The following is a 20,425-nucleotide window of genomic DNA, read 5'->3' on the forward strand; positions in this document are numbered from 1 at the left end:
ATAAATCCAGGGAGAAAAAAATCCAGGGGGGGAAAATCCAGAGGTGAATTAATCCAGGGGGAATAAATCCAGGAAGGAGTAAATCCAGGGGGGTGAATAAATCCAGGGGGAGAAAAAAATCCAGGGGGGAATAAATCCAGGACAGGGACACCCCAATTCTGATCCTGGACAAGGACACCCCAAAGCTGATCCTGGACAAGGACACCCCAATGTTAATCCTGAACCAGGACACCCCAAAATTGATCCTAGACAGGGACACCCCAAAGCTGATCCTGGACACCCCAATGTTAATCCAAAATTGATCCAGGACAGGCACACCCCAATTCTGATCCAGGACAGGGACACCCCAAAGTTAATTCTTTACAGGGACACCCCAAAGTTAATCCTGGGCCAGGACACCCCAATTCTGATCCTGTACAGGGACACCCCAATTCTGATCCTGTACAGGGACACCCCAAAGCTGATCCTGGACACCCCAATGTTAATCCTAGTTAATCCAAAATTGATCCAGGACAGGGACACCCCAATGTTAATAATCCTGGACCAGGACACCCCAGAATTGATCATGGACAAGGACACCCCAGTGCTGATCCTAGACAGGGACACCCCAATTCTGATCCAGGACAGGGACACCCCAAAGTTAATTCTTTACAGGGACACCCCAAAGTTAATCCTGGGCCAGGACACCCCAATTCTGATCCTGGGCCAGGACACCCCAATTCTGATCCTGGACAGGGACACCCCAAAGTTAATCCTGTACAGGGACACCCCAATGTTGATCCTGGACAGGGACACCCCAAAGTTAATCCTGTACAGGGACACCCCAATTCTGATCCTGGACCAGGACACCCCAAAGTTAATCCTGTACAGGGACACCCCAATTCTGATCCTGGGCCAGGCTCCTGCACCAGCGCAGAGCTGCAGGTCAGGCCCCCCCATCAAAGCTGAGCTTTAGGGATAATCGTGGCTTTAGCAGCGCTCTGCCTCCCCCCAGCACTGCCCCCGAGTGGGGGCAAGAGCAGCAGCCTCTCACCTTTATTCGGCTCGGCCCCACCCTGGAGAAAGAGAAATCTTGTCCCGAGGAGAGCAGGGAGCCGAGAGCGATAAGGAGCAGCATTTCTTTGATTTGAAATGCCCGGTGCTCCCTGCACACACAGCTGACAGCCCGGGACAGAACTCACGGGCAGTATTAAAATATGAATAAAATGATTTATGAGAGAGCCACGTGTGATTTCTGCCCAGGGAAAATGTGATGGGTGTTCATTCCTCTCTTCTCTCCTTGTTTTCTTCTCCTACCTTTTTTCCCACCTCATCACTGGAGGAATAATTTTTTTTTTTTCCAGCAAACCACAAACACTAGGAAAAAAACCACATTTTTAAATCCCAGGTGATGTCCCTTCCCAAAACTTCACACAGGGGCTGTAATTTTAGAGCTTTAATGCAAATCTCATTTTTAGGAGAATTTACTGCTCAGGTGATTCTTTTAATCAACACCTGGGAGCCGGAAATGCTGTCAGTACTTTTTTTTTTTTTTTTAACAGCAAGGACAGGGAAAGATGAGAATGAGCTCAATGTTTTATGGAATTATTGTTAAAATGTTGCATATATGTAAAAGAAAGGCCTTAAAAAAATCAAGGCTTTCTATTCTGGCTAAGCTGCCTATTAGGTTGCCATTAAAAAAACCCCCAAACCATAAAAATAAAAATCAATTAACACAACAATCTATTCTTATAAAAACAAATAATCCACATCTATAAAAACCAAAAATCTATCCCGTAAAAATACATATAAACACATCTAAAAAAATATTTAATCAACATATACAATAACCCTTATCGACCAATAAACCAAGTTTCAATAAACTACTCACCAATTAAATTCAAACCCAATACCTTCAGTACCATATAAAAATAAAGTACCCACAATAAAAAATTAACTATTAAAAAAAAACCCAAATATTTTATTTTATCTCCAACACAAGACCCACACCAGGCAGACATCCTGTTAATGAGATGTTCTCAAAGAGGGAGCCAGTGCTGAGTTTTGGGATGTGGATTTTTGGGGTAATTTTTCGGATTTTGGGGTAATTTCACATATTTTCGGGGGTAACTTCACGGGTTTGGGGGTAATTTCACGGATTTTGGGATAATTTCGTGGATTTTTGGGGAAATTTCGCGGTAATTTTCCGGATTTTAGGGTAATTTCATGGATTTTGGGTAACTTCGTGGATTGTGGGGTACTTTCACATATTTTTGGGGTAATTTCACTGATTTTGGGGGTAATTTCGCAGATTTGGGGGTAATTTCACGGATTTGGGGGTAATTTAATGGATTTAGGGGTAATTTAATGGATTTTGGGGGTAATTTCACTGGTTTGGGGGTAATTTGGCGGGTTTGGGAGTAACTTCGTGGATTTTGGGGGTAATTTCGCGGATTTTGGGTTAATTTCGTGGATTTTTGGGGTAATTTAGCAAATTTTGGGGTAACTTCGTGGATTTTGGGGGTAATTTCGCGCATTTTGGGGTAATTTTGGGGTAACTTCGTGGATTTGGGGGGTAATTTCGCTGATTTTTGGGGGAATTTCTCAGATTTTGGGGCAATTTCGTGGAATTTTGGGGTAATTTGGGGGTAACTTCGCGGATTTTGGGGGTGATCTGTCGGTTTTTGCGCTGTCCCTGCAGCGCCGGGGGGGTCCCCTAGATGTCCCCATTCCACACGGGATGGCGGTCACGGCTGGGGAGGGCTGGAAATGTCACACGGCTGGGTGACATCCCCCAAAGCCACGCCTGGAATTCCCGGGAATTCCCTGGAATTCGCCTTCCCGGCAGTTGCAGACGAGCCGTGCCAGTCTGTTATCCCGGGATTCCGAGCGGGAGCCGCTGCCAGGGCAGCCCCGGGATTTGGGTTTTCCATGCGGGCATCGGGCACGGCCGAACCGAGCCGGGCTGTACCGTGCCAGGCAGAACCGGGCTGTGCCCGGGCTGAACCGTGCCAGGCTGGGCAGAACCGGGCTGTGCCCGGGCTGAACCGTGCCAAGACGACGTGGCAGAAGCGAACCCGGGCTGAGCCGTGCCGGTCAGGGCGGACCTGGACCCAGCTGGGCAGAGCTGGGCTGTATCCAAACCGAACCGTGCCGTGCCAGGGCAGAGCCGTGCCCAGGGTGAAGCGTGCCCGGGATGAGCTGTGACAGTCCGGGTGGGCAGTGCCCAGTGTGTGCCATACCCGGACCGAGCCGAGCCGGGCGGTGCCGTGCCCGGACCATGCCCTGTCTGTGCCATACCCGGTCTGAGCCGTGCTGGGCGGTGCCGTGCCCTGTCTGTGCCATCCCCGGACCAAACCGAGCCGAGCCGGGTGGTGCCGTGTCCGGACCGTGCCCTGTCTGTGCCATACCCGGACCGAGCCCTGTGTGTGCCATACCCGGACCGAGCCAAGTGGAGCCGAGCCGGGCGGTGCCGTGCCTGGACCGAGACCTGTCTGTGCCATCCCCGGACCAAACCGAGCCGAACCGGGTGGTGCCATACCCGGACTGTGCCCTATCCGTGCCATACCCGGACTGTGCCCTGTCTGTGCCATACCCGGACCGAACCAAGCCGAGCCGGGCCGTGCCATACCCGGACCGAACCCTGTCCGTGCCATATCAGGACCGAGCCCTGTCTGTGCCATACCCGGACCGAGCCGAGCCGTGCAGGGCGGTGCCGTGCCCGGTCTATACCCTAGCCGGACCGAGCCCTGTCTGTGCCATATCCGGACCAAGCCAAGCCGAGCCGGGCCGTGCCATACCCGGACCGAGCCCTGTCTGTGCCATACCCGGACCGAGCCGAGCCGTGCAGGGCGGTGCCGTGCCCGGTCTATACCCTAGCCGGACCGAGCCCTGTCTGTGTGTGCCATGCCGTGCCGTGTCCGGACTGTGCCCTGTGTGTGCCATACCCGGGCCGTGCCCTATCCGTTCCATACCCAGCCCAAACCGAGCGGAGCCGGGCGGTGCCGGCCGGGCGGGCAGAGAGCTCAGGCAGCCAATAACTCTTTCCTAGCCCAGCCCGGCCCAGCCCAGCCCAGCAGGTGGAGCGGCTCCGTTCCATGTGCGCTCTGGGGGCGGCCCCGGTGCCGGTCCCGCCTCGCCGCTCCCCGGGCTCATCGAGCGGCTCGGTCGTGCCGGGGCCGCTCTCCGGGATGGCTTTCGCCAATTTCCGCCGCATCCTGCGCCTCTCCGCCTTCGAGAAGCGCCGCTCCAAGGAATACGAGCACGTCCGCCGTGACCTGGACCCCGGCGAGGTGTGGGAGGTGGTGGGAGAGCTGGGAGATGGAGCTTTTGGAAAAGTCTACAAGGTGGGTGCTCGGTCCGGACACAGCGTCCCGTTAGCCGGGAGGAGCCGGGTTTGGGAGCGCAGCGCTCCGGGAAGGCGAAAAGAAGGAGAAAAGCTTCTTTCTTTTTTTTTATTTTCCTGCCTTTTTTTTTTTTTTTTTACTCCTTTTTATTTTTTGGTCGCCCTGAATCGCCCGTTTTCAGAGCGGTGCTTTTATGGGGAGACCCCGGCGCTGGCTGCCAAGCCCGCTGAATGAATGGAGAGCGAGATTTCTTGGAAATCGGCACTTCCAGCGCTGTCTCCAAGTTTTTTTGGAGTCTCCAGGGGTAACACGGGATTTGTATCCCCGCGGTTGGAAACTTGGGAGGGCCGAGAGGAGCCGGGTCCAGTGCTGTGAATGTTTAACCTCGGGCTTTAGGGACGGGGATTTGAAGGACCAAAGATTCTCTGGACTTTGAGCTCCAAAGCAGCGGCTCTGAAATTGTTCTGTGCGGGCTTGAGCCGGGGGGGTTCGGGCTGAAGGAGCCGCGTGGCCATCTGGAGGCTCCCGGGAACACCTGTGTGACATTCGGGGACACCTGTGTGTGTGCGTGTGAAATCCCGGGGACACCTGTGTGACATCCCGGGGACACCTGTGTGTGTGTGTGACATCCCGGGCACACCTGTGTGACGTCTCAGGATCACCTGTGTGACATCCCGGGCACACCTGTGTGACATCCCAGGCACACCTGTGTGACATCCCGGGCACACCTGTGTGTGTGTGACATCCCGGGGACACCTGTGTGACATCCCGGGGACACCTGTGTGTGTGTGACATCCCGGGGACACCTGTGTGTGTGTGACATCCCGGGCACACCTGTGTGACGTCTCAGGATCACCTGTGTGACATCCCGGGCACACCTGTGTGACATCCCGGGGACACCTGTGTGTGTGTGACAGGCGCGGTTTGGAATGGGGGTGGGCAGCCGGGCTCTGATGGCCTCGTGAGATCATTTGGGAAGGTGTTGCCTTTAAAAAAAAAAAAAAAAGAGAAATAAACAGGAAGGGAGGCAGGTGACTGGACAGGGGGGGTTGGTCTTTGTTCTCCTCTCTGTCACATTATTTAACAGAAACTCTAAAAAACTGAGTGCTAAATACCCATTGAGAAAAACTTTTTCGTGAAGTTTCTAATCTAATTCTATCTTCTAATAAAACACAATTCCTAAAAATCATGCTTAAATCCCTTCTCCATGTATCCTTCTGAAAGCAGCATCAGTAAAAATTCTGCTGTGTGAGGTGCATTGGAAACACATTTGTGTGTAGCAACACTCACTCCTGGATGATTCCTTGCTTTTATTTGCTCAAGCAGTGACAGGAACCAGGTAAACACTGTAAAATGACTTCATTGGCCTCTGAGAGAAAGGAAAACTTAAATAATTATGAAAATACTTTCTATTTTAAACAGGTATCAATGTACCCAAAGTAGGTGACTTAGAGAACAAAGCTGCTTTAGAGGTGCCTGGTTTGGTTTTTAGTCTGAATGCCTCAGTTATTAACCCCAGCCTCACACCGAGGAAACCTTTGTCACAGTAACTTTATTACTGTAGGTAAAGCATTCAGCCTGCCAGGCAATAATATCTCATCTTCAGCTCCTTTCATCCCCATTTTGACCCAAATGAGAATAAAAATCTCCCAGTGGACACCATGTGTTTACAACCAGAAATTCACTCCTCCTGGAACTTGAATATTCAGGCAGATTTTTGCTTTTGTGGAGTTTTAACCCTGTTAGGCAGGGTGAGGTTTAACATCGTGCCAGAAATCAAAGGGTTATTTTATTGCATTTAGCAACATTTCATTTCTCCATTGCTTTGATCTGTTCTCCACCTGTTCTCCGTTCCATCTGGCAAATGGTCATGGTTGGATTTTGAATTCTCATCCAAGAGTTTGTTTGTTCATTTAAGAATCCCAGATTATTTGGAGGTCCTGTGCTATAAATCCTTATTTTAGGTAATAACCAGAGACACATTTACCCTTCACCTAAGTTTGGTTTTTTTTTGTCATCCTTTCTTATTTTTATAACCGGGGTAGGGATGAGTGTAAGGTGAGATGTGAAAGGGTTTGACTTTTTGTGCTGCTCAGCTGCCAAAAATTTTCAGAATGACCCACCAAAAACTGCAGAATAACCCACCAAAAAATGCAGAATAACCCACCAAAAAATGCAGAATAACCCACCAAAAAAGCAGCTGAATGACCCCCCCTGTGCTCCAGGAGAACCCAAAATTCCGTGAACAATTCGACTCGTTCTCTTGACCTCAAATCAATTTGATTTTCTCTCTAAAGGCACTGCTTGGAGCCAGGCTGAGTGTTTGCAGAGCCCTGAGGATTTCAGGATGTTGCATTGAATTCCTGCCTCTTTTCCGCCCCTTTTCCACACCCGGAAGCGTGGGGAGGTGACAGAATCCTGTGCCTGCATCCTGTCCCGTGTGCCATATGCTGTGTCCCCTTGGAAAGGGGCTTTGTACTCTGGACAAAGTCAGACAGGGAGAAATTGAAATGTGGAAAGATGGAAAAATAAGCTGGGTTTAGTAGGATTTGGGTTTATGGGGTTGGATGTGAGCAGGAGGAAGGAGGGCTCAGGGATTTTGGGGTATTCCTGCCCTGTGGAATCCTGTCTGGAGCTTTGTCCTGGGCTGAGCAAAGCTTCACACAGTTCTTCCAAAAGTAGGACAGGCTTCATTTAAATACACATTCATTAAAAAAACCCGAAATTTATAGTGGAGTCTGGATCGTAGAGAGCAGACCTAAAAAACCTGTGGCCAGCAGAGACAACAGCTGGGATTTCCCTGTTTTTATAGAAAGTCTTTTTTCAGCAAAAGAGGATCTGCCTGCATGAGGAACCAGTTGAACAGAGGGTAATGAAGCTGAAAAGTAAGAGGGGATGGGGAGGAAATATTTCTTTCTAGTTCTTATTCTGTGAATGCTGTGGTTTTGGCAAGGCCAGAGGTCCAAGGAGGACGTGGTGGCAGCCCACAGGTGACAAAGCTTTGTCACCACCTCATCCAAAGCTTAAATCCAGCACTGGGGAGGCTCCAGCCCACCCAGGGTTGGGGACCTGTAAAAATTCCTCACTCAGACCCTTCCCAAGAAGAAAAGCAAAGTTATTTTTCTGGGAAAAAAAACCACCTGAGATACCCAGAACACCTGAGATAAACCCAGTGTTGTCACTTCAGAGCTGGCATCATTTTGGGAGAGCTCTCAGGGAGGATGCTCAGCGTGAAACCAGCAGTGCTGCATCCCCTGAAAAATGGAGAATTCACTGCATCCCCTGAAAAATGGAGAATTCACTGCATCCCCTGCTGGTGATGTGCTGCTGGTAATGGGAGCCTCAGTGAGACCCCAAAAGTGCCCAGGCAGTTCTTGCAAGCCTTGCCCAGGTAGAATTGAGGCTCACAATTTGCCTTTGGAGCCAGCAGAGGAGGAGATCGAGACTTAAAGACGAGATGATTCCATAGAGTTTTTATTTCTTCTACGAAGGGGGTCCAGTCCAGCAAATCCCCCCGGGTGGGGTTTTAAGGGGCTTTTTTATAGGGTTTAAGGGTTTTGTATTTTGCACCAATGACCAAAGGAATTCTATAACTAACCAATTCACAAAGGACTTTAGGGAAAAAAAAGAGAAAATTATCTAAGAGGAAAATGCACCACTAAAATTACAGAAAGATAACACGGGGGTCTACAGTGGGGTGAGATGCTCCTTGATATTAATCACTCTAATCAAACCATTTTTTTTTTTTTTTTATCCCCTCTCTGGGGGTTGGTCTCTGCTCCAGAAATGGTTTCTGCTGCCTGCACAGCGATGCCCTGGTGGGCACAGAGACAGGACAGCCCGGACCCCCCTGCCTTTCTCCTGGGGGATTCTTTGGCTGTCCCTGTGCCTCTTGTGCAGCCCTATCTGCCCAGCCCAGCGCCTGCTGATGGGGACATTGGCTCCTCGATAAGGCAGGGTGGGGACACAGCCCCCAGCCCCCCGCACGCTGGGAAAGGGTTTATTATTCACTTTATTCGCTTCAAAATCGCCTTCAAACAGCTCCGGGGCCACAGCGAGCCACCGGCGCAGCTTTTTGTGTTGTTCTCCTTTCTTCTCTCTTAAAAAAAAAAGGCGAATTTGGGTTATCTGATGGGTTGTGCTGCTATCGGTGCTGAGCACGCCGCGGGCTGGAAAGGCGCCTTTGACAGGGGGGGAATAAAAGGGTCGATTGTTGGGTGGTGTTGTGCAGCTGCCCGGCAGCACTGGGCATGTTTGTGGGGATGTTTGTGGGCACCAGGGTGGCCCTGGCACCCCCAGACCCTTCTGCTCATCACCCCCAACCTGCGTTGGCTCGGGAGATTCAGGCTCAGCAGGTGTAGGTGGGATTTTGGGAAGGAATTGTTCCCTGGGAGGGTGGGGATGCCCTGGCACAGGGGGCACAGAGAAGCTGTGGCTGTCCCTGGATCCCTGGAAATGTCCCAGGCCAGCTTGGAGCACCCTGGGCTATGGAAGGTGGCCCTGCCCATGGCAACAAAATGAGCATTAAAGGTCTCTTCCAGCCCAAATCCTTCTGTGGTTCTGCAATTTAATCTGTAATTCCTGGAAAGGGTGTCACGGAGAGATGTTAATCTGCTGAGTTAACTTTGAAAAGAAAAGGGAAGGAAAACAGAAGCAGGGGAAGTTTGGGCTGATTGGCCACCAAAAATGCAGGCTCAAATCATGGTCTTGTCCTTTAGAGCAGCTGAAGGGTTTAATTAAAATCTTTTTTGCTTGGGAAAGAGAAACGGGAAGGTTTAAGGCTGAACTTTTAACTTGATTTTCACTTTCAGTGGATGGAGACGTGGGATGCTCCATCCCCGTGCTCTGTGGCTGTGACAGGGGACAGGGACAGATCTCCATGGCCTAAATATTTTGACAATGACTTCAGTGGCACAGCCCAGATCTTGGCAGTGGGAGCTGTGGGCAGCTCAGATGAGCTCTCACCCTCGAGCACGTGGCAATTGTTGCTGCTCAGAAAAACTCCCTGCACATCTCCCGACTTTTTTAAATGTTTCTGTCTCCTGAAAATCCAGTTTCCTTGCAGAAAAGGTTTTTTCCTTGCCCTTGGGGTGCTGCTGCCTGTAAAAATGGGGTTCTCCCCCGTGGCTGGGTGTCCCCAAGGGCTATGGGGGTGGCACTGCCAGCCTGGCTGGGCCTGGATCCAGAGAGAAAAAAGCTTCAGCAAGAGGAGAGAGGGAAGCTCTGCTGCCATGGGGAAAGGAGGGGGCAGCTCCCTCCAGGATGTGCCACCCCCAGGACTGGGGCTGGAAGGGGCAGCGTGTCCCTGGCACAGAGCAGAGCCTGGCTGGAGAAAATCACCTCCCAAACTGCTCCTCCCTGGCGTTTCCCACCTCCCTGTGCTCCTGTCCCTGGCTTTATTCGCTCAGCCAAAATGTGGGTGGTGTCTGGAGGTGGCAGAGGCAGAGATGGAGGCTGTGCCCAGCTGCTCCTGCTTCTCCTCACACCTTGGATCTGCTGCTCCTGCCCCTTATTCCTTTTGAAATGGCAAGTGCCAGCAGTGCTGGGCCACCCTGGCAGCCCAGGGCTCTGGGGACAGGGAAGAGCTGAGTGTTTTATTCCCCTACCAGGACCTTGCTGAGCTGCTGCTTCCCAGCCCAGTGAAGAGAGGGCTGCCAGCCAACCAGAGCTGCCAGTGCCAGCCTAAACCCATTCCTTGGCTCTGGGGTGTCACAGCCACTCAAGGTCCCTCTGTGGACCAAATTTGTTGCAGGGAGTTGCTAGGAAACTCAGAACTGGCTGGATGGCTTTTTTTCCCCTTTATTTATTTATTTTTTTTCCCCAACCTTGTGGCATTTTCTGAATGAAAACCAGCCCAGGAATGCTCACTTGGAGAGCACAGTGCTCTTCCAGGGAGCCCTGATTTGGAGGATTTTTGGTGCTTTTTTTTTTTTTTTTTTTTATTTAGGCTGAAGATGTTGGCTCAACGTAGAGCTTCCCTCCAGCCTTGCCTGTTTATTTGCACCCACTCAACCCACGAGCTCTGCCTGGTTTCTGTGGGTGGTTCCAGCACAACACAGGAGCCCCAAACCCTCTCTCAGTGCCTCTGCCTGTGTTTGGGTGCAAGGTCTGAAGCATCACGTGGAGCTGTGCTGCCCTGTGGGTTTCTCATCTCTGCCACTGCCCAGCTTTTAAAGGCAGGAGAGCTGTTGGTGCTGTGCTTTGGTCACACTTTTGTTTGGCAGCTCCGTGGCTCTAGCTGAGCTCTCTGGTGGGGTTGCTTTCCCTGCCCTTTGCTTGTCAAACCAAAGGAAGGCATTTCTGCTTTTTAATGGGTTTTTTTTTTTGTTGTTTTGGGGTTTTTTTTAACGGTTTTCGGGGTATTTCACAAGCCACTTCCCCTTCCTTCTTGCTGAAACGTCTCCACAGCTGCCAGAGCAGCAGTGGTGGGGGCTGTGGGACAGGGCTGTGCTGCTGTCCCCTGCCCACGTGTCACCAGCTGCTCTGTTTGGTGGCACCAGGGCCTGAGTGCTGCCTTTCCAACAAAACCCACCATGGGATTCATTTCTGGTGGCAAACTGAAGTGGTTCTGTCAGGTTTGGGATGGAAGGGACCTTAAAGCTCATCCGGTTCCACCCCTCCCATGGGCAGGGACACCTTCACTAGCCCAGGGTGCTCCAAGCCTTGGGCATTCCCAGGGGTCCAGGGGCAGCCACAGCTTCTCTGGAAGGAACAATTCCTTCCCCAGATCCCATCCAGCCCTTCTCTGTCACCCTGTGTCCTGTCACTCCCATTCCTGAGGAACAATCCCTCTCTATTTTTTTTTTTTTATTTTTTTTTTTGGTAGCCCTTCAGGCATTGGAAGGCCACAATTGTGTCACCCCAAAGCTTCACTTCTCCAGGCTGAGCAGCCCCAATTTCTCCAATTTCTCAGCCTGTGCCCGTAGGGGAGGCACCTCCATTCCAGCTCCCTTTGATTATTTGATCAATATTGCTATTTACCACCAGGAGCACTGACTCAAACCTGGCTATTCTGTGTTTGTTTATTGATGCAGAGAGCTCAGGCCAGGTTCATCAGGAGGCAATTAATCATTCTTTAATCCCTGGGAAATGTGTGTGAGGGAGCAATGTCACACAGAGCAGGAGCAGGGTGGGGCAGCCCCAGCTATCACCCCCCCCCAAATGCAGCATCCCTGCCACCTCCACGCTCTCTCTGGGGCTCTCATTTGGTGATATCTGAAGCATCAGCTCTCCTGGCATGGGGACAAGGCCGGCAAGGAGGGGAAGAAGAGCTGCCACCAAAAAAATATGGTGGCATGATAGCCTGAGAGGATGGTGCCGTGGCTTGGGAAGATACTGGGTGCAAAGAGCTGAGATGGTGGGGAGCTCTCAGTTCTCCCTTTTGTGGCACTCAGAGTTCAGGCAGGGTTTTCCTCTGCCTCACCTAGAAACTGGCCGTCCTGAACCATCCAGCCTTCCTGTAATGTGTTCTTTCAGGGCTTAAAATAGTTCCTGTGTTTGTCACAGTGGGGATTTCACAATAGCTGCGGGCTGAGTCACAGGCAGAGGCCAAAGAGCCTCTTCTGTCACCTGAGCAGGCTCCTCTCACCCCTCAGATCCTAAACCCAGCGCTGCTTCCCTTCTGTGCCTTCCAGGAGCAATCCTGCTCATCCCAAATTTCCTGCAATTCCCAGGGTGCTCTGGCAATAGCAGGGCCAGCACCCACCTTGCTCCAGAGTCCTCCAGGAAGATCCTTTGTGCTGTTTCCTGCCTGGCCCCTGGCATGGCTCTCTGGAATTGGTTTACTGAGTAACTTTTATGTGGCATTTGTGGAATGCACATTCCAGCCCTGTTCCTGCACTGACCTGTCACTTGCTCGGGGGCTGCTGGTGGCCACGAGGGGTTTTTTTGGGGGCTTTAAATGACTCCAGTGAACCCCCCTGGAGTTCAGCAGCACTTCCTGGGCACCGTGCTGGCAGCTGTCTGCTCGAATTTTTAATTTTTTGGTGCTAATTAGCACCCCAAGGACAAATTATCCGTGGGATTGAAACGTCCAGGAGTGGAGGAGCTAAAAGATGGAATTGGCATCCACCAGTTTAATGGGATCTCAGAGTCTGGGAGGCTGCTGGGACGTGGCTGTAGCCTGGTGTCAGGGCTGGGGCAGGAGATCCTTGGAATTTCAGAGCTTCCATGATTCCTGCTGGGCTCAGTTCAGGATTGCCCGTGCCAGGCACTGTTCATCTCCCTCTGGCTTGTGTGGTAGGAACGGGACAGAGGGAATTTGGGCTCAGAGGGGCCATGGAGAGCTCAGGAAGGGAAGGACTGCCCAGCCTGTACCAGTGTTGATCCCCCCAAAGCTGCTGTGTGGGGTGAGCAGTGTCTTCTCTGCACTACAGGGAACATCATTTTCCTCCTGCTCACCCCACGATCTCAGCTCTCCTTCCTCCTTCAGCTCTTTCTGCCATCCTGAGCATCAGTTTGGTCCCTTCTGGCCACTGCCCTTGGTGGCACAGTGACATTGTCACAGGGCCATGCCCACACCACCCCTGTGCCACCCCTGCCCACGGGGGCTGCCCCCAAAATGTTGTTCCTGGTCATGTCCTGAGCTCATTTTTCCTCGGAGATGCTTCTCTCATTTCCTCTGGGCTGAGGAATTGTTGGGACGTGGGAAGGGCTCCCTTTGGAGCTCGTGGGGTCCCTTTGGAGCTCAGGGACAAGGAAATGGGCAGGGCTGGGTGAACATTTGTTCGGGACAGCTCAGAGTGGGGGAGAGATGCAGAGGGAGCTGTGTTGTGAGCACCAGGTAGGTCAGGTGGGCTCCCAGGTGGGCAGGGACTCACTGGGCTGCTCACCCCTGCCATGGGGCATTTTGCAGCCTGGTTTGCAAACCCTGACCCCCAGCCCAGCTCTGTGCTTTGCTCCTGGGTTTTTCCAGGTGCCTGCTGGGCCCCAGCATCCTGCAGGGCCCCTGCTGGTGGGAAGCAGAGCTCCGGGGGGAAGCCCCACCTCTTCTCACAATATTTACTTCCCCTCCTTGGAGCTCTCCCAGCTCCCTAAGTGCACAGCAAACACAGTGGGGCACTTCTTGCTCCTGTTTTTGTGCTCCTTCCACGTCTCCCCCTGCCCTGCTCTCCGTGTGACAGCATCTGGTGCTGGCTTGCTGAGAACCCAACCAGAACCCCTCTGATTTCTCCTGAAACCAGCAGGAGCTGCTCTCCTGCCTTTGGGCAGCGAGCCCAGATGGAAATGGATTTGTCCCCCGTGGTAAGGACGTGGCTGTCCCTGCCAACTCCTGGAATGCAGCAAGACTTCCAAACACAGCAGAGATCCCTCATTTCCCTCCCTCTGCTGTAGGATTTTCCCACTATTCCTTCCTCCTGTCCTTTGGGACGTGGTTGGAGTGTCACCCAAGCTGTGTAAAGCTATTTCCGAGGGGTTTGTGGTGTTTACAGCAGGAATTAATCCTCCTGTAAGCTCCCCTGTAGCTTTTTCCAAACACTGAGATGTAAACTGCAGAGTGGGAAGAAAGGTCACAGGCAGAGCTTGGCCAGCTCCTCCAGGGATTCCATCCACGGTGGGAATTGTTTCCCTGGGGGAAGGAAAAAAGAAAAGGAGATGGAATTGTGTCAGTGGGGAGCTGTGGGTGAGCTGGAGGGAATTCTGTGCCTTGATCTGCTGACTCAATGAACTTCTGGGAATGTCTGGATGCTCCTGAGTCAGCAGCTCCTGTCTCACCCCTCTCCCACGTGTGACACATCTGCTGGTGCAGCTGGACTGGGAATTTTACAAAATCACAGAATCACTGAGGTTGGAAAAGACTTCAGCATCATCAGGTCTGATCTGTGCCCCAGCCCAGAGCTCTGAGTGTCACCTCCAGGAATTCCTCAGACACTCCAGGGATGGGGATCCAAACCTCCCTGGGCAGTTCCAATCCCTGAGCACCCTTTCCATGGGGAAATTCCTGCTGCTGTCCACCCTGAGCTCCCCTGGCCCAGCCTGGGGCCGTTCCCTCTCCTCCTGTCCCTGTTCCCTGGAGCAGATCCCCATCCCCACTCTCAGATGGGTCTTGCTTGGATTATCTATTCCTTGGATAGATAATCTTGGATTATCTATTCCTTGGATAGATAATCTTGGATTATCTATTCCTTGCTTCCCTTTCCCCCCCCTCCATGCTACAAACAACAGGATACATCTCCTTTCCTAAAAGTTTCCATCTCCCTGGGATGGGGTTTGGGCTTTGGAGCCTGGAGGGAGGATCCAGCCACTCTGCCAAGCTGTGGGAGCTTTAGGAAGCAGAAATGCCTCTGCAAGTTTCCCTCCTGGTGTGATTTCTGGGGCCAGCCAAGCTGAGAGCAGCAATTGGAGCAGCAGGGATTTTGTGCTCCCCATTTTCCTCTGGACTCACCCTGGCTTTTCCCTTCCAGGCCAAGAACAAGGAAACGGGAGCTTTGGCAGCTGCCAAGGTCATCGAGACCAAGAGTGAGGATGAGCTGGAGGATTACATGGTGGAGATTGAGATCCTGGCCACTTGTGACCACCCCCACATCGTCAAACTGCTGGGAGCCTTCTACTGGGATGGCAAACTGTGGGTAAGGGCTGGCCCAGCTGGGACTGGCACATCCTCACTCTGCTCAGGGGAAGGGGCTGCTCAGGGTGGAACAAAACCTCTGGAGCTGCTTGAACATCAGAAATGAGTCATGAGCTCGCTCTGTGCTCTGGATTTTCCCTGCTGGCTTCGTCACCAAACTCTCTTCTAGCTAAAGCTGCTTGTAAAAAAACCCAAGGGATCTTCACAGGGAAGTGGGAGTTGTGTTTTTTCCCACCATCAAGGGTTTGTAAGAGTAGAAAAAGCATCACCAAGAAGTTCCCCTCTCTTTTAAAACACCAGCTGGAAGGTGGTGAAGAAAATCTGAACGCTGATTTGAAGAAAGGAAGCTGGAAGAAAATCTTCCAACTGATTTTTCTGGATTTTGGGGCTGATTTGTGGCTCAGCACTTGCAATGCAGAGCTGATAGCAAGAGCTCCATTTCCCGTGGCTGTGGAGGTGCAGGGACATAAAATACAATGGAATGGGTTGGTGCAAGGGCTGGAACAGCAGGTTCCTGCAGCTCTCTCCCCTAGCCCGGCAGGTTTCTATATGATTTTTTATTTCCCCTGCCTGCTGCTCTCTCTGAGTGCCTGGCAGCAGAGGAAGCTGAGCGTGAAAGGCACCTTCCTGTGCTGTGTGCAGGCCATGGAGAGGCTGAGGGGGTTCATTCAACCCTCTGTGCCCGTGTCAGGGTTGTGGCAAGGGGCTGAACAGGAGGGATTTCCAAACCCATCTCAGCCACTTCGTCTGCTCCTCCTTTAACTGCAGGAAGTCAGGGTGGCAAAGGGTGCGTTCAGCAGCTCTGCTGCCTTTTCCTTCCTGTTTTTCATGTTTCAGATATCTTTGTGGCCTCCCCTGAGTCAATTTAACAGAGTTAAAGAAGAGATCTCGGCTTTTTGGGGCTTGCACTTGTGTGAGCTGAGCTGTTGGAGCTGCCAGTCCCTGCCTGTGGTGCTGAGCTGGGATAAAATCCCAGTCTGGTTCATTCCAGAACAGGAATGGGGGTTTTTTTTGGGCTGATTCAACAAGCACCTTTTGCAATGTCAGGATGTGTATTTCTATTTAAAAATCCATGGATAGAGCCCCTGAGTTCTGTGGGACACCCAGCTTGGAGTGCTGGAGTGTTTCTGCTCTGCCTGCTGGTCTCGAGGGAGCTGAGTTGTCCACTTGGTATTTTGGGTGGATGCTGAGCCCTGGGTACGTTAAAGAGCAAAGTAAATGTGTACTCTGCTAAGCAGGGGAAGGACAAACATCCCTCCTAGGAGGGGACTTGGGATTTGGATGGATTGTAACTGCAGCAGGATTAATCTGGGCTCAAGTCAAAGGGCAAACACTCCGTGAGCCAGGCTGGGAGACGAGGCTGCTCCACCTGCTCCCCTCCTCTCCTGGCCTCACCTCCCTGCTCTGCCTTGCTCCTTTCTGAAATGTCAGCCCCCTCCCTGCCTTAGGAAGCTTTGCCCTCCTTCCTTCCTTCCTTCCTTCCTTCCTGGAGGGAAAATGGATTGCGGAGTTCCTGAGCTCTGCCTTTGTCCTGAGAGCGCTTTGTGATGTCAAGGGCTCACCAACCTCCTAAAATGAACCTCCTAAAATTATCCAGCCTCTCTGGAACCCCTGCAGCAGGAGCCTCCTGTGCGTGGGGCTGTCCCACGAGGGCTGGCATTGTGTCAAATCCACGCTCCAGCCCCAGCCATTGTTCTGCGAGCAGGATCCTTCTCTTTATGTCATTGTTGAAGTGACATTTGCATGTCATTGCCCGGGCTGCTTTTATTAATGCTCCAGTGTTTTCCTGGCTTGGAGGGGAGTCACTAAGCCAGGCTGTTTTACTTCTGCAAGGCTTTCAGTCCCTAAAGTCAAAAACCTTCCTCTTCTTGGTGACCAGCGCTGCTGGGGAAAATTTGCATCCAAATATAAACAGCGGCTTTTATTGTTCTGCCCACATCCCATCCTCCTTTCTGCCCGTGCAGTTGTTGGAAGCAGCATTTTCCTGGATCATTTGCATGGTGGGTGCCTGGATTCTCAGGGTGGCTCTGGGGGTGCCTGTCTGCTCAGGAACCCGCTGTGCTTTCCTTGCTGGTTTCCAGCACGGCAAGAGAATATTCCAGGTGAGCAGGTCCAGATGTGCCCAAGCTCCTGGATGAGCTCTTTGGCTCTTGAATAATTCACAGCTCAGTGCCACGAGCAGCCTCTTCCTAAATCAATCTGGCTGTTCCCTCCTTGAATTAACAAGGAAAATGTGTGAGGAGCCCTCCTGGTCCCCCTGAGCTGTGTCAGGTCCCTCTGGCTCCTCTGCCACGGGAGGGAAAATGAAATATTTATGGAGCAGAAAACCTTTCCGTGCTAGGGGAAGGGGCTCATCCTCCAGCAGCTGCTCGGAAATCCACAGCCCTGAAAGGAAAGCACAAACCAGACAGCTCCTCTGGGTTTTAAACCCGATTTGGCATCGAGTATAAAAGGAGGGAAACCCCAGTTGTTGTGTGGGATGGAGCAAAGCCCACTGTGAGCGAGGCTTTGGAGAAGCCCAGCGAGCTCCCAGGAACAAAACCGATGAGATAACAGCATCCAGCATGAACTTTCTTGGCATTTAAATCCTCTGCAGAGAGGCTGTGCCCTGCCAGCAGCTCCTATCTCCTTCCATCCCCCTCCATCTCCTTTTCTTTGCTCGTGGCAGAGGCCAAGAAGTCTTGTGCTGGTTGAAAACAGCCCAGGGAAGCTGCAAAACTGCCCTGGTGGGAGCTTTCAGGGTTTTATTTTATTTTTATTACAAGCCCCGTGGCATTTCATGTTCTTTTGCATAAATCCTGCCTGCTGGAAATGGGGGCACCAAATGAAAGCTGAGATTCTCATACTTTAAAAAAAAAAAAAAAAAAAGAGTTTGGTTTGAGTCCTTGTGGCTGGGACACATTTTCAAGTCTCTTTTCCTGCAGTGTGATGCAGGACTTGGAAATAGAGAAGCAAATCCCCCTCACCCAGTATAACGCTTTTAAAATGGACTTTTAAAAGTTTTTTGTGGCTTAGGAATGGGACTGAAATGGGGTTTGCTTGCTTTGAACAGAATTTTTCCCTGATAATTATTCCAACATGGGAAAGAAAAACAACAGCTCTTGTGTCCCTCTCAAGGGCTGCGTGTTTGGGAGTTGTTTTTTTTTTTTTCCCCTTCCAAAACAACAACAATTAAAAAAAAAAAAAAAAAAGGCTGAGAGCTCAGAGGAAGGGAGGAACTTTTGATGGGTTGCTGCTGAATCCTTCTGCTGTTTCTGAGTGTCTCCTCCCGCAGCCAGAGCTGTGATAAGAGGAGAAGGGAGGAGAGTTTTGTTTGCTGTGAAGAACTTGACCTTCCCTGCAGGAAACCTCTGCTCCCAGGGGATGGAGGCTGTGCCCACACAGGAAACCCGGGAGCCTGAGATGCTCCAGCACCGAGTCTGCAGGAATCTCTAGGAATTTATTAAAATATCATCTGGCCCCGGGTACTGAAGCACTGTGCTGGGGGTGGGACAGCTTTTTTAGGGAAGCCCTGGGGAATTGTGTCCCCCTCCCTCCTTCTCCCTGCCCCACGGTTGTCGTGGCAAAAGGGGTTTGGAATAAAGAGCATTTCCTGGAGATCAAAGCAGGGATTGCTGTGTGCAGGTAACGCTGCCTGCCTGGGCCATGGGGGGAATGGTTCATTTAACCAGCTTAGGGCTTCTCCTGTGTGCCTACAAACCCGTGCAGCTGGCACAGACACTGCAGCTCTGTGCTGCTCTTTGTGCTCACTTTAAAAAAAATCCCTTTGCATTTTCTGTGGGCAAGCCCTGACCTGTTCAGCCAGGGACTTTTTGGATTGCTCCCCCTTTGATATGGATGTCGACAGGAGATTTGGGCATTCTTGAAAATCCTGTAGCATAAAGAAATGTTCATTACCCCATGCACTGACTGCTGGGCTATGTAAAGCATCTGCAGCGTTTGGTTCTGTGAGGCTGGCAATACCTTTCCTTTCAAACAAACAGCAAAGGGAGCTGGCAGCAGCAGCAGCGGATTCCCCACAGTTTTCCTTAGCAAAGGGAGGTTATCACAACTTGCAGGGATGTCTTGCAGGGTGAGCAGCCCGAGCTTGGCTGGATGCCTGTGGGGATGTGTTTGTGTGAATGCTGGACCAGAGCAGGCTCGGCCCCTGAGGAATCCCATGGCCTTTTGTGTCCCTTGAAAACTCCACTTGGCAGCAGAGCTGCAGCCCTTCCTACTTGGCCTCCTGCTCCTGGAGCTTTGTCCCAAACTTCCCCCAGAAGTTCTTGAACTTTGTTGTTTGCAGCTCGCGGGAGTCGGACGCAGCCAAGGGAAAACCCGGGAAAACAAAGTGATCCCAAACTTTGCTAAAGGGCTGGCCAGCATCCTAGAGGGACAACAATCCTTTCCCTTCCTCCTTGCCCCAGCTGCAGGAACATAAATCCCAATCCCTCCCAGATCTGGCTGTTCCTTGGGACATGGGAGCTGCTGCAGGATCAGCCCCGCTGGGAAAACCAGTGTGGGGGTGGGGTTTGCTGGACCGGTTTCCAAATTCCTACCAGTCCAGAATTTGGGCAGAACTGCAAAACACCCCCAGGAACTTGAGCAGGGTGGGTAGGAGAGGAGCAGGTGTGGGCAGATATCAGCAGGCAATGGCACAGGGCATTGCTTGGCCCTGCGAGCTGGGAATGCAGCAAGGACATCACAGTGTCCTCTCCCTGTGTCCTCAGGGGCAGCTCCTCATCTCGGCCAGAGCTGCAAAGTGGAAAAAGTGATGCAGCCCAGTGGTTTTTTGGCACTTCCCTGCATTTCCAGGGTCAGCAGTTTGCTGTTCAGAGGAGCAGAGTTGAAGTGGGTGGTCACTTCTGCTCCAGCTTTGGGATCATGGCCCTGCCAGCTGGGATGCTGTGGATCAGATGTCTGGGTGACATCCTCTGTCCCTTCCCTTCTCCCTGGGTGACATCTTTTGTCCTTTTTCCCTGCCTGGGTGACAATCCTCCTTCCCTTCTCTCTCCCTGGGTGACATCCTCTGTCCCTTCTCCCTGCCTGGTCATTCCCAAAGACCTGGAAGTCCAAATCCTCTTCCTCTGGAAATGTGGGCAGCAGGTTCCACGAGCCCCCTCCTTTGCAGTGAACGTGAGCTTTGGCATTCAGCCTCTTGGCAAGTCACTCCAAATCCTATTCTGGGGAAAACTGGGGGGTTTTCCCTTAAAACAGAGGGAAACAGAATGATTTTTAGCAACCCCCAAAAATGATTTCGGTATCAGGCAAATTGCCACAGCCCAGCCAAGTTCCAGAGTGCTCCTACAGGTACCAACACGACACCCAAAGGAGAACAGAAACCTTTGTCTGCCACCCTTTGCACAGGATAACGTTGCTTGAAGAGGTTATTGAAGCTCTAATAATTCCTTGTGATTGCACGGCCTTGTCATCTGAACACCCTGGAATGCTTTATAAAAGACCTGGTGTCATTATCCTGCCTCTGAGGGTGAAGGCACAGACAGGGATTTGCCTAAAGTTTCCCCGGGGGGTAAATGGCACTTGGGAATTGGAT

General features: G+C 51.8%; 1 protein-coding gene across 1 annotated transcript in view; it reads left to right on the forward strand.

The window, feature by feature from the left end:
* The first annotated feature begins 4,107 nt into the window (after nt 1-4,107).
* Nucleotides 4,108-20,425, forward strand: part of STK10 (serine/threonine kinase 10) — a 44,418-nt gene continuing 28,100 nt past the window's right edge. Inside the window, exons 1-2 of the mRNA XM_088173503.1 lie at nt 4,108-4,325; nt 14,729-14,893. Coding sequence (XP_088029629.1) covers nt 4,170-4,325; nt 14,729-14,893 — 321 coding nt within the window. The 5' untranslated portion in view covers nt 4,108-4,169. The remainder of the gene's footprint in view (nt 4,326-14,728; nt 14,894-20,425) is intronic.

This window comes from Sturnus vulgaris, chromosome 15, assembly GCF_052056855.1.
Source record: "Sturnus vulgaris isolate bStuVul1 chromosome 15, bStuVul1.hap1, whole genome shotgun sequence".
NCBI lineage: Eukaryota > Metazoa > Chordata > Aves > Passeriformes > Sturnidae > Sturnus > Sturnus vulgaris.